At 44.6% G+C, this 18,566-nt stretch overlaps 1 protein-coding gene across 5 annotated transcripts in view; it reads left to right on the top strand.

Moving 5' to 3' along the window:
- Positions 1–18,566, top strand: part of homer2 (homer scaffold protein 2) — a 140,238-nt gene that overhangs the window by 34,659 nt on the left and 87,013 nt on the right. For 3 of the 5 annotated variants that reach the window (XM_090223194.1, XM_090223193.1, XM_090223195.1), the window contains exon 2: positions 11,873–12,029. In XM_090223194.1, coding sequence (XP_090079320.1) covers positions 11,873–12,029 — 157 coding nt within the window. Of the gene's footprint in view, positions 1–11,872; positions 12,036–18,566 lie in introns of all 5 variants that reach the window. The other 2 variants (XM_090223192.1, XM_090223191.1) reach the window with 1 other exon arrangement.

Here is an 18,566-nt window from a genome sequence, read left to right as displayed (position 1 = left end):
ACCAAACATATGGACTCTGTTCCATTCCAGCCATTACAATGAGCCCGTCCTCCTTTAACTAACACACACCACTGTACATGTCCTGTTGGAGACCTGCTAGTGTAGATCTATGTTCTGCTAGGATAGATCTATGTCCTGCTAGGATACCTGCTAGTGTAGATCTATGTCCTGCTAGTGTAGATCTATGTTCTGCTAGGATAGATCTATGTCCTGCTAGGATATCTGCTAGTATAGATCTATGTCCTGCTAGGATACCTGCTAGTATAGATCTATGTCCTGATAGGATACCTGCTAGTATAGATCTATGTCCTGATAGGATAGATCTATGTCCTGCTAGGATACCTCCTAGTATAGATCTATGTCCTGATAGGATAGATCTATGTCCTGCTAGGATACCTCCTAGGATAGATCTATGCCCTGCTAGGATAGATCTATGTCCTGCTAGGATACCTCCTAGTATAGATCTATGTCCTGATAGGATAGATCTATGTCCTGCTAGGATACCTCCTAGGATAGATCTATGTCCTGCTAGGATAGATCTATGTCCTGCTAGGATACCTCCTAGTATAGATCTATGTCCTGCTATGATACCTCCTAGTATAGATCTATGTCCTGCTAGGATACCTGCTAGTATAGATCTATGTCCTGCTATGATACCTCCTAGTATAGATCTATGTCCTGCTATGATACCTCCTAGTATAGATCTATGTCCTGCTAGGATACCTTCTAGTATAGATCTATGTCCTGCTAGGATACCTCCTAGTATAGATCTATGTCCTCCTAGTATAGATCTATGTCCTCCTAGTATAGATCTATGTCCTGCTAGGATTCCACCTAGTATAGATCTATGTCCTCCTAGTATAGATCTATGTCCTGCTAGTATAGATCTATGTCCTGCTAGGATACCTCCTAGTATAGATCTATGTCCTGCTAGTATAGATCTATGTCCTCCTAGTATAGATATATGTCCTGATAGTATAGATCTATGTCCTGCTAGGATACCTCCTAGTGTAGATCTATGTCCTGCTAGTATAGATCTATGTCCTGCTAGGATACCTTCTAGTATAGATCTATGTCCTGCTAGGATACCTCCTAGTATAGATCTATGTCCTGCTAGGATACCTCCTAGTATAGATCTATGTCCTCCTAGTATAGATCTATGTCCTGCTAGTATAGATCTATGTCCTGCTAGGATACCTCCTAGTATAGATCTATGTCCTGCTAGGATACCTTCTAGTATAGATCTATGTCCTGCTAGGATACCTCCTAGTATAGATCTATGTCCTCCTAGTATAGATCTATGTCCTCCTAGTATAGATCTATGTCCTGCTAGGATTCCACCTAGTATAGATCTATGTCCTCCTAGTATAGATCTATGTCCTGCTAGTATAGATCTATGTCCTGCTAGGATACCTCCTAGTATAGATCTATGTCCTGCTAGTATAGATCTATGTCCTCCTAGTATAGATATATGTCCTGATAGTATAGATCTATGTCCTGCTAGGATACCTCCTAGTGTAGATCTATGTCCTGCTAGTATAGATCTATGTCCTCCTAGTATAGATCTATGTCCTCCTAGTACAGATCTATGTCCTGCTAGTACAGATCTATGTCCTGCTAGTATAGATCTATGTCCTGCTAGTATAGATATATGTCCTGCTAGGATACCTCCTAGTATAGATCTATGTCCTCCTAGTATAGATCTATGTCCTCCTAGTACAGATCTATGTCCTGCTAGTACAGATCTATGTCCTGCTAGTATAGATCTATGTCCTGATAGTATAGATCTATGTCCTGCTAGGATACCTCCTAGTATAGATCTATGTCCTGCTAGGATACCTCCTAGTATAGATCTATGTCCTGATAGTATAGATCTATGTCCTGCTAGGATACCTCCTAGTATAGATCTATGTCCTGATAGTATAGATCTATGTCCTGCTAGGATACCTCCTAGTATAGATCTATGTCCTGCTAGTATAGATCTATGTCCTGATAGTATAGATCTATGTCCTGCTAGGATACCTCCTAGTATAGATCTATGTCCTGCTAGGATACCTCCTAGTATAGATCTATGTCCTGCTAGGATACCTCCTAGTATAGATCTATGTCCTGCTAGGATACCTCCTAGTATAGATCTATGTCCTGCTAGGATACCTCCTAGTATAGATCTATGTCCTGCTAGGATACCTCCTAGTATAGATCTATGTCCTGCTAGTATAGATCTATGTCCTGATAGTATAGATCTATGTCCTGCTAGGATACTTCCTATTATAGATCTATGTCCTGCTAGTATAGATCTATGTCCTGATAGTATAGATCTATGTCCTGCTAGGATATCTCCTAGTATAGATCTATGTCCTGCTAGGATACCTCCTAGTATAGATCTATGTCCTGCTAGTATAGATCTATGTCCTACTAGGATACCTCCTAGTATAGATCTATGTCCTGCTATGATACCTCCTAGTATAGATCTATGTCCTGCTAGTACAGATCTATGTCCTACTAGGATACCTCCTAGTATAGATCTATGTCCTGCTATGATACCTCCTAGTACAGATCTATGTCCTACTAGGATACCTCCTAGTACAGATCTATGTCCTGCTATGATACCTCCTAGTACAGATCTATGTCCTGCTATGATACCTCCTAGTATAGATCTATGTCCTGCTAGGATACCTCCTAGTATAGATCTATGTCCTGCTAGGATACCTCCTAGTATAGATCTATGTCCTGCTAGTATAGATCTATGTCCTGATAGTATAGATCTATGTCCTGCTAGGATACCTCCTAGTATAGATCTATGTCCTGCTAGTATAGATCTATGTCCTGCTAGTACAGATCTATGTCCTACTAGGATACCTCCTAGTATAGATCTATGTCCTGCTATGATACCTCCTAGTATAGATCTATGTCCTGCTAGTACAGATCTATGTCCTACTAGGATACCTCCTAGTATAGATCTATGTCCTGCTATGATACCTCCTAGTATAGATCTATGTCCTGCTAGGATACCTCCTAGTATAGATCTATGTCCTGCTAGGATACCTCCTAGTATAGATCTATGTCCTGCTAGTATAGATCTATGTCCTGATAGTATAGATCTATGTCCTGCTAGGATACTTCCTAGTATAGATCTATGTCCTGCTAGTATAGATCTATGTCCTGATAGTATAGATCTATGTCCTGCTAGGATACCTCCTAGTATAGATCTATGTCCTGCTAGGATACCTCCTAGTATAGATCTATGTCCTGCTAGTATAGATCTATGTCCTGCTAGTACAGATCTATGTCCTACTAGGATACCTCCTAGTATAGATCTATGTCCTGCTATGATACCTCCTAGTATAGATCTATGTCCTGCTAGTACAGATCTATGTCCTACTATGATACCTCCTAGTACAGATCTATGTCCTACTAGGATACCTCCTAGTACAGATCTATGTCCTGCTATGATACCTCCTAGTACAGATCTATGTCCTGCTATGATACCTCCTAGTATAGATCTATGTCCTGCTATGATACCTCCTAGTATAGATCTATGTCCTGCTAGGATACCTCCTAGTATAGATCTATGTCCTGCTAGTACAGATCTATGTCCTACTATGATACCTCCTAGTACAGATCTATGTCCTACTAGGATACCTCCTAGTACAGATCTATGTCCTGCTATGATACCTCCTAGTACAGATCTATGTCCTGCTATGATACCTCCTAGTATAGATCTATGTCCTGCTATGATACCTCCTAGTATAGATCTATGTCCTGCTAGGATACCTCCTAGTATAGATCTATGTCCTGCTAGGATACCTCCTAGTATAGATCTATGTCCTGCTAGGATACCTCCTAGTATAGATCTATGTCCTGCTAGTATAGATCTATGTCCTGCTAGGATACCTCCTAGTATAGATCTATGTCCTGCTAGGATACCTCCTAGTATAGATCTATGACCTGCTAGTATAGATCTATGTCCTGCTAGGATACCTCCTAGTATAGATCTATGACCTGCTAGTATAGATCTATGTCCTGCTAGGATACCTCCTAGTATAGATCTATGTCCTGCTAGTATAGATCTATGTCCTGCTAGTATAGATCTATGTCCTGCTAGGATACCTCCTAGGATAGATCTATGTCCTGCTAGTATAGATCTATGTCCTGATAGTATAGATATATGTCCTGCTAGTATAGATCTATGTCCTGCTAGTATAGATCTATGTCCTGCTAGGATACCTTAGTAGGGATGGAATATGAAAACATCTCTGCTGCCTTGTGGAGCGATGCCTATCGCCCTCTGGGTACTTATCAATAAAGCTGTGCTGAAATAGAATGAACGTGTGTGTGTGTGTGTGTGTGTGTGTGTGTGCACTCTCTCCCACATGGAGTCCTACAGGTTCCACACACACACACACACACACACACACACACACACACACACACACACACTACAATCACATACTGCACACATGCTGCATTTTACATTGGTTTGATTTCCTGGTTTGATTTCCTGGTTTGATTTCCTGGTTTGATTTCCTGGTTTGATTTCCTGGTTTGATTTCCTGGTTTGATTTCCTGGTTTGATTTCCTGGTTTGATTTCCTGGTTTGAATTTTTTTAAATCAAGTATGTAAACATAACCACAGAGAGAGTGGTAACAGGAAGGGATGGAAAGGTGGTGTTGTATTGTGGTAGGACCAGGTGAGGATGGACGGACTGACTGACTGACTGGCTGGCTGGCTGACTGACTGGCTGACTCTGCACTGCATGTTCAGCCGGTGTGTTTACTGAACACTGACTGTCTACTGGGAGATGGGAGCGTGGCCACACCCACACACATCTTGCTTTCTGCATTTGTGTGTCAACACCCCCTTCCCCCCTCCCTTCCCCCCCCCACCCACGCACACGTACAGAGCCCTCTGAGAATAGGACAGGAGGAGAGAAGAAGAGAAGAGACTGGTCTGTCTGCCAGGAGGTAGATCATATTGGCTGTCTCTAGCTCACTCTGACAGACAGGAAATGACTCATATCTGTTTCAATGATATTGTCACTTTACTGCCACTTTGTCCTTTATAACATCCCATCTAGTGTTGACCAAGCCTGTAGTCCTTTATAACATCCCATCTAGTGTTGACCAAGCCTGTAGTCCTTTATAACATCTAGTGATGACCAAGCCTGTAGTCCTTTATAACATCTAGTGTTGACCAAGCCTGTAGTCCTTTATAACATCTAGTGTTGACCAAGCCTGTAGTCCTTTATAACATCTAGTGTTGACCAAGCCTGTAGTCCTTTATAACATCTAGTGTTGACCAAGCCTGTAGTCCTTTATAACATCTAGTGTTGACCAAGCCTGTAGTCCTTTATAACATCTCATCTAGTGTTGACCAAGCCTGTAGTCCTTTATAACATCTCATCTAGTGTTGACCAAGCCTGTAGTCCTTTATAACATCCCATCTAGTGTTGACCAAGCCTGTAGTCCTTTATAACATCTCATCTAGTGATGACCAAGCCTGTAGTCCTTTATAACATCTCATCTAGTGTTGACCAAGCCTGTAGTCCTTTATAACATCTCATCTAGTGATGACCAAGCCTGTAGTCCTTTATAACATCTCATCTAGTGTTGACCAAGCCTGTAGTCCTTTATAACATCTAGTGATGACCAAGCCTGTAGTCCTTTATAACATCCCATCTACTGTTGACCAAGCCTGTGGTCCTTTATGACATCCCATCTAGTGTTGACCAAGCCTGTAGTCCTTTATAACATCCCATCTAGTGTTGACCAAGCCTGTAGTCCTTTATAACATCCCATCTAGTGTTGACCAAGCCTGTAGTCCTTTATAACATCCCATCTACTGTTGACCAAGCCTGTGGTCCTTTATAACATCCCATCTAGTGTTGACCAAGCCTGTAGTCCTCTAACATCAAGTGTTGACCAAGCCTGTAGTCCTTTATAACATCTCATCTAGTGTTGACCAAGCCTGTAGTCCTTTATAACATCCCATCTAGTGTTGACCAAGCCTGTAGTCCTTTATAACATCCCATCTAGTGTTGACCAAGCCTGTAGTCCTTTATAACATCTCATCTAGTGTTGACCAAGCCTGTAGTCCTTTATAACATCCCATCTAGTGTTGACCAAGCCTGTAGTCCTTTATAACATCAAGTGTTGACCAAGCCTGTAGTCCTTTATAACATCTCATCTAGTGTTGACCAAGCCTGTAGTCCTTTATAACATCCCATCTAGTGTTGACCAAGCCTGTAGTCCTTTATAACATCCCATCTAGTGTTGACCAAGCCTGTAGTCCTTTATAACATCTCATCTAGTGTTGACCAAGCCTGTAGTCCTTTATAACATCCCATCTAGTGTTGACCAAGCCTGTAGTCCTTTATAACATCTCATCTAGTGTTGACCAAGCCTGTAGTCCTTTATAACATCCCATCTAGTGTTGACCAAGCCTGTAGTCCTTTATAACATCCCATCTAGTGTTGACCAAGCCTGTAGTCCTTTATAACATCAAGTGTTGACCAAGCCTGTAGTCCTTTATAACATCTCATCTAGTGTTGACCAAGCCTGTAGTCCTTTATAACATCTCATCTAGTGTTGACCAAGCCTGTAGTCCTTTATAACATCCCATCTAGTGATGACCAAGCCTGTAGTCCTTTATAACATCTCATCTAGTGTTGACCAAGCCTGTAGTCCTTTATAACATCCCATCTAGTGTTGACCAAGCCTGTAGTCCTTTATAACATCCCATCTAGTGTTGACCAAGCCTGTAGTCCTTTATAACATCTCATCTAGTGTTGACCAAGCCTGTAGTCCTTTATAACATCTCATCTAGTGTTGACCAAGCCTGTAGTCCTTTATAACATCTCATCTAGTGTTGACCAAGCCTGTAGTCTTTTATAAAAGTGTGTGTGATTGTCCAAAACAGAGGTTGAGTTAATGTGGCCTAATGTAGTCCTGGGAACGATGACACTGTTACTCCGGCAGGCCACATTTTGAACAGACGGTCGATCTAAGAGGACATTTTAAATGTGTCGCTGTGATTGTCCCTCATTTTAGTCGTTGTTCAAATGGTTTCTGACTAACAGAGAGGTTGTGAGTTAATTTGTCCTAATGGAAAGTAGTCATGCTGGGAGAGATGCCTGAAGCTGTATCCTTCAAATGTCATTATAATCCAATCTGGGTCGTCTAGAAGCTATTTAATACCTGTTTTCACATTGATTTGAAAAGTCGACCGATGTAGAAAAGTCACCCCCCCCACCCCTCTGATAGGCTGTGGAATATGTAGCCTTTTACATGTAAATCTTACATCCTTGTTGCCTATGTCCTTGTTGCCTACGTCCTTGTTGCCTACGTCCTTGTTGCCTATGTCCTTGTTGCCTATGTCCTTGTTGCCTATGTCCTTGTTGCCTATGTCCTTGTTGCCTATGTCCTTGTTGCCTATGTCCTTGTTGCCTATGTCCTTGTTGCCTATGTCCTTGTTGCCTATGTCCTTGTTGCCTATGTCCTTGTTGCCTATGTCCTTGTTGCCTATGTCCTTGTTGCCTATGTCCTTGTTGCCTATGTCCTTGTTGCCTATGTCCTTGTTGCCTATGTCCTTGTTGCCTATGTCCTTGTTGCCTATGTCCTTGTTGCCTATGTCCTTGTTGCCTATGTCCTTGTTGCCTATGTCCTTGTTGCCTATGTCCTTGTTGCCTATGTCCTTGTTGCCTATGTCCTTGTTGCCTATGTCCTTGTTGCCTATGTCCTTGTTGCCTATGTCCTTTTTGCCTATGTCCTTGTTGCCTATGTCCTTGTTGCCTATGTCCTTGTTGCCTACGTCCTTGTTGCCTACGCCCTTGTTGCCTACGTCCTTGTTGCCTACGTCCTTGTTGCCTACGCCCTTGTTGCCTACGTCCTTGTTGCCTACACCCTTGATGATGTCCGAAATGCAAGAATTACAGTTGATAATCTTCCTAACAGATGTCCACCAGACGACAACAGTACACACACAGGGACCAGGGGGCTGCAGAGGTTTAAACCGTCTTAATTATTGATGGGGGGGGGGAAGTTGATAGACATATCGTGATATTTTTTGGATGATATTATATTGATATTTGACTCGAAATATGGATCTATAAAATATCAGAAAGTGTTTATATAGAAACAGTACCAGTCAAAAGTTTGGACACACCTTCTCATTCAAGGGGTTTTCTTTATTTTTTACTATTTTCTACATTGTAGAATAATAGTGGACATCAAAACTATGAATAAAAAAAATATGGAATCATGTAGTAACCAAAAAAGTGTTAAACAAATCCAAATATATTTGAGAGTTTAGATTCTTCAAAGTAGCCACCCTTTGCCTTGATAACACTCTTGGCATTCTCTCAGAAGGGGAACTCTGTAATGTCGTCGGCTGCCGTACCCCATTCGTGTCAAGGTCACGACGAGTTGTGTGTTATTTTATGCACCATGTTGTGCTGGACTGTATAAGTCGACTAACTGTAGCCCTTCTGTTGAGCTGGACTGTAGAAGTCGACTAACTGTATCCCTTCTGTTGTGCTGGACTGTAGGTCGACTAACTGTAGCCCTTCTGTTGAGCTGGACTGTAGGTCGACTAACTGTAGCCCTTCTGTTGAGCTGGACTGTAGGTCGACTAACTGTAGCCCTTCTGTTGAGCTGGACTGTAGGTCGACTAACTGTAGCCCTTCTGTTGAGCTGGACTGTATAAGTCGACTAACTGTAGCCCTTCTGTTGAGCTGGACTGTAGGTCGACTAACTGTAGCCCTTCTGTTGAGCTGGACTGTAGGTCGACTAACTGTAGCCCTTCTGTTGAGCTGGACTGTAGGTCGACTAACTGTAGCCCTTCTGTTAAGCTGGACTGTAGGTCGACTAACTGTAGCCCTTCTGTTGAGCTGGACTGTAGGTCGACTAACTGTAGCCCTTCTGTTGAGCTGGACTGTAGGTCGAACTAACTGTAGCCCTTCTGTTGAGCTGGACTGTAGGTCGAACTAACTGTAGCCCTTCTGTTGAGCTGGACTGTAGGTCGACTGACTGTAGCCCTTCTGTTGAGCTGGACTGTAGGTCGAACTAACTGTAGCCCTTCTGTTGAGCTGGACTGTAGGTCGAACTAACTGTAGCCCTTCTGTTGAGCTGGACTGTAGGTCGACTAACTGTAGCCCTTCTGTTGAGCTGGACTGTATAAGTCGACTAACTGTAGCCCTTCTGTTGAGCTGGACTGTAGGTCGACTAACTGTAGCCCTTCTGTTGAGCTGGACTGTAGGTCGAACTAACTGTAGCCCTTCTGTTGAGCTGGACTGTAGGTCGAACTAACTGTAGCCCTTCTGTTGAGCTGGACTGTAGGTCGACTAACTGTAGCCCTTCTGTTGAGCTGCACAGTTCGTGTCAGCCTCCTTTGTCCTCTTTCATCAATAATCTGTTTTCGACCCCCTGTTCGCTGGATGTACTTTGGATGTGGGACCATTTATTTATTTATATATATTTATATATATATATTTTAGATATACTGTGCCTTCGGAAAGTATTCAGACCCTTTGACTTTTTCCACATTTTGTTACGTTACAGCCTTATTCTAAAATGGATTAAATAAATAAAAATCTCAGCAACTACACATAATATCCCATCAGGACAAAGCAAAAACAGGTGTTTCCCATTTGTTTTGCATATTTTATCATTTTTTAAGCAGAAATGCCTTATTTACATTAGTATTCAGCCCCTTTGCTAGGAGACTCGAAATTTGAGCTCTGGTGCATCCTGTTTCTATTGAGCATGCTTGAGATGTTTCTACCACTTGATCGGAGTACACCTGTGGTAAAGTCAATTGATTGGACATGATTTGGAAATGACACACACCTGTCTATATAAGGTCCCACAGTTGACAGTGCATGTCAGAGCAAAAACCAAGCCATGAGATCGAAGGAATTGTCCGTAGAGCTCCGACACAGGATTGTGTCGAGGTACAGATCTGGGGAAGGGTAGCAAAAAATGACTGCAGCATTGAAGGTCCCCAAGAACACAGTGGCCTCCATCAATCTTAAATGGAAGATGTTTGGAACCGCAAAGACTCTTCCTAGTGCTGGCCGCCCGGCCAAACTGAGCAATTGGGGGAGAAGGGCCTTGGTCAGGGAGATGACCAAGAACCTGGTGGTCTCTAGAGTTCCTCTGTGGAGATGGGAGAACCTTCCAGAAGGACAACGATCTCTGCAGCACTCCACCAATCAGGCCTTTATGGTAGAGTGGCCAGACGGAAAAGGCACATGACAGCCCGCTTGGAGTTTGCCAAAAGGCACCTAAAGGACTCAGTCCATGAGGAACACGATTCTCTGGTCTGATGAAACCAAGATTGAACTCTTTAGCCTGAATATCAAGCTTCACGTCTGGAGGAAACCTGGCACCATCACTACAGTGAAGCATGGTGGTGACAGCGTCATGCTATGGGGATGTTTTTAAGCAGCAGGGACTGGGAGACTAGTCAGGAACGAGGGGAAAGATGAACGCAGCAAAGTACAGAGAGATCCTTGATGGAAACCTGCTCCAGAGCACTCAGGACTTCAGACTGAGGCGAAGGTTCACCTTCCATTTTCGCTGTAACGTAACAAAATGTGGAAAAAGTCAACGAGTTTGAATACTTTCCGACGGCTCTGTGTGTGTGTGTGTGTGTGTGTGGTATTTTTAGTAGGTAGCGTTAGCTAGCTCTAATAGTCTGACCCTGCACCTAGGTATGTTTCATCCTATAGCTTGTTCTCCATCTTTAAATTGTGAGCCAATGTGTTTTCAACACTTTCCCTGACTGATCAACATTTAGTTTTCTCATGTCTCTCTTCTCTCTGCAGGAGACATATAGTGAGCAATATGTGTGGAACATCAAATCACAATAAAATATTGGTTGAGAATTGTGAGAATCGCACCTAAAGTATGGTGGTGATCTGGAATCACACCTAAAGTATGGTGTTGATATGGAATCACACCTAAAGTATGGTGGTGATATGGAATCACACCTAAAGTATGGTGGTGATATGGAATCGTGATGTCCTCGGCAATTACCAGCCTTAGTCTTAATGCAGCCGGGTATTAAAACAGCTGACCAGGAGGACTCTGATACCCTGTGAGCAGCCGAGACTGTGTCTGTGGTGGTGTTTCTTCTCCCTATAACTTGATAGGGCTCGTGTAGTGCCTGTGTGTTTTCCTTCCCTCCTGTGAGAGGCTTGGGCTGATGAAGTGCTAATTGGCTGCGGGTTGCCAGGTGATTTCCAGGGTTAGTGTTACATTAACACCTGCTCTCCACTGGGAGGGAAACTGAGGATCTGGCATCCCAGGTGACTGCTACAGCAATATGTTACACTGCAGCAGGCTAAACTACTGACCTGGATCTCTCCCAGTACTCAACTCACACCACAGAACCTGACCTGCTGCCATCTACTGACCTGGATCTCTCCCAGTACTCAGCTCACACCACAGAACCTGACCTGCTGTCATCTACTGACCTGGATCTCTCCCAGTACTCAACTCACACCACAGAACCTGACCTGCTGTCATCTAGTTCTTATGTGTTTTTGACTTCCGTTACTTTCAGTATTTCCACGCTAATGCATGTGCTCTTAGACTGACCTATAGAATACATGGGAGTTTCTAACACCCCAAACCATTAATTACTAGAGCTTCCAACCCAAACTAGAGGTCTCCTCCTAATCTTCTCCTTCTCATCCCTCTCCCTCCCTCTCTCGCTCCTCCTCCCCCCTCTCTCGCTCCTCCTCCCCCTCTCGCTCCTCCTCCTTTTTCCCTCTCTCTCCTCCTCCTCTTTCCCCCTCTCTCCTCCTCCTCTTTCCCTCTCTCTCCTCCTCCTCTTTCCCTCTCTCCATCTCTTCCTTGTCTCGTGCAGGGAGCAGCCAATCTTCACCACCAGGGCCCATGTGTTCCAGATTGACCCGACCACCAAGAAGAACTGGGTCCCAGCCAGCAAACAGGCAGTCACCGTTTCCTACTTCTACGACTCCACACGCAACAGCTACCGCATCATCAGTGTAGATGGATCCAAGGTAGGGGTGAGTGAGTGTGTTAGGGTTGGGAGGACGTGTTCGGGTGGTGGGGAGTCAGGACGTGTCCGGATGTCTCTGGCTGTCTGGACGGATGTCTCTGGCTGTCTGGACGGATGTCTCTGGCTGTCTGGACGGATGTCTCTGGCTGTCTGGACGGATGTCTCTGGCTGTCTGGACGGATGTCTCTGGCTGTCTGGACGGATGTCTCTGGCTGTCTGGACGGATGTCTCTGGCTGTCTGGACGGATGTCTCTGGCTGTCTGGACGGATGTCTCTGGCTGTCTGGACGGATGTCTCTGGCTGTCTGGACGGATGTCTCTGGCTGTCTGGACGGATGTCTCTGTCTGTCTGTCTGGACGGATGTCTCTGTCTGTCTGTCTGGACGGATGTCTCTGTCTGTCTGTCTGGACGGATGTCTCTGTCTGTCTGTCTGGACGGATGTCTCTGTCTGTCTGTCTGGACGGATGTCTCTGTCTGTCTGTCTGGACGGATGTGTCTGTCTGTCTGTCTGGACGGATGTGTCTGTCTGTCTGTCTGGACGGATGTCTATGTCTGTCTGGCTGGACGGATGTCTATCTTTGTCTGGCTGGACGGATGTCTATCTTTGTCTGGCTGGACGGATGTCTATCTTTGTCTGGCTGGACGGATGTCTATCTTTGTCTGGCTGGACGGATGTCTATCTTTGTCTGGCTGGACGGATGTCTATCTTTGTCTGGCTGGACGGATGTCTATCTTTGTCTGGCTGGACGGATGTCTGTCTGTCTGGACGGATGTCTATGTCTGTCTGTCTGGACGGATGTCTATGTCTGTCTGTCTGGACGGATGTCTATGTCTGGACGGATGTCTATGTCTGTCTGTCTGGACGGATGTCTATCTCTGTCTGTCTGGCTGGACGGATGTCTATCTCTGTCTGTCTGGACGGATGTCTCTGGCTGTCTGGCTGGACGGATGTCTATCTCTGTCTGTCTGGACGGATGTCTCTGTCTGGCTGTCTGGATGGATGTCTCTGTCTGTCTGGATGGCTGGCTGTGTCACATGGAACAGGGCTGGACGGCTGGCTGTGTCACAGGGAACAGGGCTGGACAGCTGGCTGTGTCACAGGGAACAGGGCTGGACAGCTGGCTGTGTCACAGGGAACAGGGCTGGACAGCTGGCTGTGTCACAGGGAACAGGGCTGGACGGCTGGCTGTGTCACATGGAACAGGGCTGGACGGCTGGCTGTGTCACAGGGAACAGGGCTGGACGGCTGGCTGTGTCACATGGAACAGGGTTGGATGGCTGGCTGTGTCCCAGGGAACAGGGTTGGACGGTTGGTGAAATGACTGAAACAAATGTTTATCTCTTTCCTCTCAACTAGGGTTGTCCCCGACAACAACAACAAACTATCTTAGGCAACCATATAAAGACGCATCCTCTGTGTTTTAATCAAATCAACTATATTCACTGAGCCTGTCTGATGCTTTAAGCGAACTGTTTGATGAAATAATTTAAGACACGCGAATGAGTAGAGGGAGTCCGAGTGCATCTGATTTGATTGTGCTCAGACTTGCTGCTCTGTGTTAATGATATATTTATGTTTTTACAGCGAGTGACTGTGTGACTCGTTGACTCTCTCTCTCCTCTCTGCTGCATCGACCACAGAGAACTACAAGTGTTTATCACGCTGTCCATGTTGCCATTTCTGACTGAAAAGTTCTGTTACTGAAATCCCTCATTTTGTTTTAGGAAAAACATTCCCTCAACCCCCTTTGCTCTCTTTACGTGACACATGTATGCATCACATGCGCGTGACCAATAGGACCTGACCTGTAGCTTAGCATAATCACATCAATAGGACCTGACCTGTAGCGTAGCATAATCACATCAATAGGACCTGACCTGTAGCGTAGCATAATCACATCAATAGGACCTGACCTGTAGCGTAGCGTAGCGTAGCATAATCACATCAATAGGACCTGACCTGTAGCGTAGCGTAATCACATCAATAGGACCTGACCTGTAGCGTAGCGTAATCACATCAATAGGACCTGACCTGTAGCGTAGCGTAGCATAATCACATCAATAGGACCTGACCTGTAGCGTAGCATAATCACATCAATAGGACCTGACCTGTAGCGTAGCGTAATCACATCAATAGGACCTGACCTGTAGCGTAGCGTAGCATAATCACATCAATAGGACCTGACCTGTAGCGTAGCATAATCACATCAATAGGACCTGACCTGTAGCGTAGCGTAGCATAATCACATCAATAGGACCTGACCTGTAGCGTAGCGTAGCATAATCACATCAATAGGACCTGACCTGTAGCGTAGCGTAATCACATCAATAGGACCTGACCTGTAGCGTAGCGTAGCGTAATCACATCAATAGGACCTGACCTGTAGCGTAGCATAGCATAATCACATCAATAGGACCTGACCTGTAGCGTCATAATCACATCAATAGGACCTGACCTGTAGCATAATCACATCAATAGGACCTGACCTGTAGCGTAGCATAGCATAATCACATCAATAGGACCTGACCTGTAGCGTAGCATAGCATAATCACATCAATAGGACCTGACCTGTAGCATAGCATAATCACATCAATAGGACCTGGCCTGTAGCGTAGTGTAATCACATCAATAGGACCTGACCTGTAGCGTAGCGTAGCATAATCACATCAATAGGACCTGACCTGTAGCATAGCATAATCACATCAATAGGACCTGACCTGTAGTGTAGCATAATCACATCAATAGGACCTGACCTGTAGCGTAGCATAATCACATCAATAGGACCTGACCTGTAGCGTAGCGTAGCGTAATCACATCAATAGGACCTGACCTGTAGCGTAGCATAGCATAATCACATCAATAGGACCTGACCTGTAGCGTAGCATAATCACATCAATAGGACCTGACCTGTAGCGTAGCATAATCACATCAATAGGACCTGACCTGTAGAGTAGCATAATCACATCAATAGGACCTGACCTGTAGCGTAGCATAATCACATCAATAGGACCTGACCTGTAGCGTAGCATAATCACATCAATAGGACCTGACCTGTAGCGTAGCATAATCACATCAATAGGACCTGACCTGTAGTGTAGCATAATCACATCAATAGGACCTGACCTGTAGCGTAGCATAGCATAATCACATCAATAGGACCTGACCTGTAGCGTAGCATAGCATAATCACATCAATAGGACCTGACCTGTAGCGTCATAATCACATCAATAGGACCTGACCTGTAGCATAATCACATCAATAGGACCTGACCTGTAGCGTAGCATAGCATAATCACATCAATAGGACCTGACCTGTAGCGTAGCATAGCATAATCACATCAATAGGACCTGACCTGTAGCATAGCATAATCACATCAATAGGACCTGGCCTGTAGCGTAGTGTAATCACATCAATAGGACCTGACCTGTAGCGTAGCGTAGCATAATCACATCAATAGGACCTGACCTGTAGCGTAGCATAATCACATCAATAGGACCTGACCTGTAGCGTAGCATAATCACATCAATAGGACCTGGCCTGTAGCGTAGTGTAATCACATCAATAGGACCTGGCCTGTAGCGTAGTGTAATCACATCAATAGGACCTGACCTGTAGCGTAGCATAATCACATCAATAGGACCTGACCTGTAGCGTAGCATAATCACATCAATAGGACCTGACCTGTAGCGTAGCATAGCATAATCACATCAATAGGACCTGACCTGTAGTGTAGCATAATCACATCAATAGGACCTGACCTGTAGCGTAGTGTAATCACATCAATAGGACCTGACCTGTAGCGTAGCGTAGCGTAGCATAATCACATCAATAGGACCTGACCTGTAGCGTAGCATAATCACATCAATAGGACCTGACCTGTAGTGTAGCATAATCACATCAATAGGACCTGACCTGTAGCATAGCATAATCACATCAATAGGACCTGACCTGTAGCGTAGCATAATCACATCAATAGGACCTGACCTGTAGTGTAGCATAATCACATCAATAGGACCTGACCTGTAGCGTAGCGTAGCATAATCACATCAATAGGACCTGACCTGTAGCGTAGCATAATCACATCAATAGGACCTGACCTGTAGCGTAGCATAATCACATCAATAGGACCTGACCTGTAGAGTAGCATAATCACATCAATAGGACCTGACCTGTAGAGTAGCATAATCACATCAATAGGACCTGATCTGTAGCGTAGCATAGCATAATCACCAATAGGACCTGATCTGTAGCGTAGCATAGCATAATCACATCAATAGGACCTGACCTGAAGCGTAGCATAATCACATCAATAGGACCTGACCTGTAGCGTAGCATAGCATAATCACATCAATAGGACCTGACCTGTAGCATAGCATAATCACATCAATAGGACCTGACCTGTAGCGTAGCATAATCACATCAATAGGACCTGACCTGTAGCGTAGCATAATCACATCAATAGGACCTGACCTGTAGCGTAGCGTAGCGTAATCACATCAATAGGACCTGACCTGTAGCGTAGCGTAGCGTAGCGTAGCGTAGCGTAATCACATCAATAGGACCTGACCTGAAGCGTAGCATAGTCAACAATAGGACCTGACCTGTAGCATAATCACATCAATAGGACCTGACCTGTAGCATAGCATAATCACATCAATAGGACCTGACCTGTAGCGTAGTGTAATCACATCAATAGGACCTGACCTGTAGCGTAGCGTAGCGTAATCACATCAATAGGACCTGACCTGAAGCGTAGCATAGTCAACAATAGGACCTGACCTGTAGCATAATCACATCAATAGGACCTGACCTGTAGCGTAGCGTAGCGTAGTGTAGCATAATCACATCAATAGGACCTGACCTGTAGCGTAGCATAATCACATCAATAGGACCTGACCTGTAGTGTAGCATAATCACATCAATAGGACCTGACCTGTAGCGTAGCGTAGTGTAGCATAATCACATCAATAGGACCTGACCTGTAGCGTAGCATAATCACATCAATAGGACCTGACCTGTAGTGTAGCATAATCACATCAATAGGACCTGACCTGTAGCGTAGCGTAGCATAATCACATCAATAGGACCTGACCTGTAGCGTAGCATAATCACATCAATAGGACCTGACCTGTAGCGTAGCATAATCACATCAATAGGACCTGACCTGTAGAGTAGCATAATCACATCAATAGGACCTGACCTGTAGAGTAGCATAATCACCAATAGGACCTGATCTGTAGCGTAGCATAGCATAATCACATCAATAGGACCTGACCTGAAGCGTAGCATAATCACATCAATAGGACCTGACCTGTAGCGTAGCATAGCATAATCACATCAATAGGACCTGACCTGTAGCGTAGCATAGCATAATCACATCAATAGGACCTGACCTGTAGCATAGCATAATCACATCAATAGGACCTGACCTGTAGCGTAGCATAATCACATCAATAGGACCTGACCTGTAGCGTAGCATAATCACATCAATAGGACCTGACCTGTAGCGTAGCGTAGCGTAGCGTAGCGTAATCACATCAATAGGACCTGACCTGTAGCGTAGCGTAGCGTAATCACATCAATAGGACCTGACCTGAAGCGTAGCATAGTCAACAATAGGACCTGACCTGTAGCATAATCACATCAATAGGACCTGACCTGTAGTGTAGCATAATCACATCAATAGGACCTGACCTGTAGCGTAGTGTAATCACATCAATAGGACCTGACCTGTAGCGTAGCGTAGCGTAGCATAATCACATCAATAGGACCTGACCTGTAGCGTAGCATAATCACATCAATAGGACCTGACCTGTAGTGTAGCATAATCACATCAATAGGACCTGACCTGTAGCATAGCATAATCACATCAATAGGACCTGACCTGTAGCGTAGCATAATCACATCAATAGGACCTGACCTGTAGTGTAGCATAATCACATCAATAGGACCTGACCTGTAGCGTAGCGTAGCATAATCACATCAATAGGACCTGACCTGTAGCGTAGCATAATCACATCAATAGGACCTGACCTGTAGCGTAGCATAATCACATCAATAGGACCTGACCTGTAGAGTAGCATAATCACATCAATAGGACCTGACCTGTAGAGTAGCATAATCACCAATAGGACCTGATCTGTAGCGTAGCATAGCATAATCACATCAATAGGACCTGACCTGAAGCGTAGCATAATCACATCAATAGGACCTGACCTGTAGCGTAGCATAGCATAATCACATCAATAGGACCTGACCTGTAGCGTAGCATAGCATAATCACATCAATAGGACCTGACCTGTAGCATAGCATAATCACATCAATAGGACCTGACCTGTAGCGTAGCATAATCACATCAATAGGACCTGACCTGTAGCGTAGCATAATCACATCAATAGGACCTGACCTGTAGCGTAGCGTAGCGTAATCACATCAATAGGACCTGACCTGAAGCGTAGCATAATCACATCAATAGGACCTGACCTGTAGCGTAGCGTAGCGTAATCACATCAATAGGACCTGACCTGAAGCGTAGCG

This window comes from Oncorhynchus mykiss, chromosome 26 (genome assembly GCF_057628025.1).
Source record: "Oncorhynchus mykiss isolate SJ-2025 chromosome 26, ASM5762802v1, whole genome shotgun sequence".
Taxonomy (NCBI): Eukaryota; Metazoa; Chordata; class Actinopteri; order Salmoniformes; family Salmonidae; genus Oncorhynchus; species Oncorhynchus mykiss.
The sequence above is the reverse complement of the archived record's forward strand: the minus strand, read 5'-3'. Positions and strand labels throughout refer to the sequence as shown.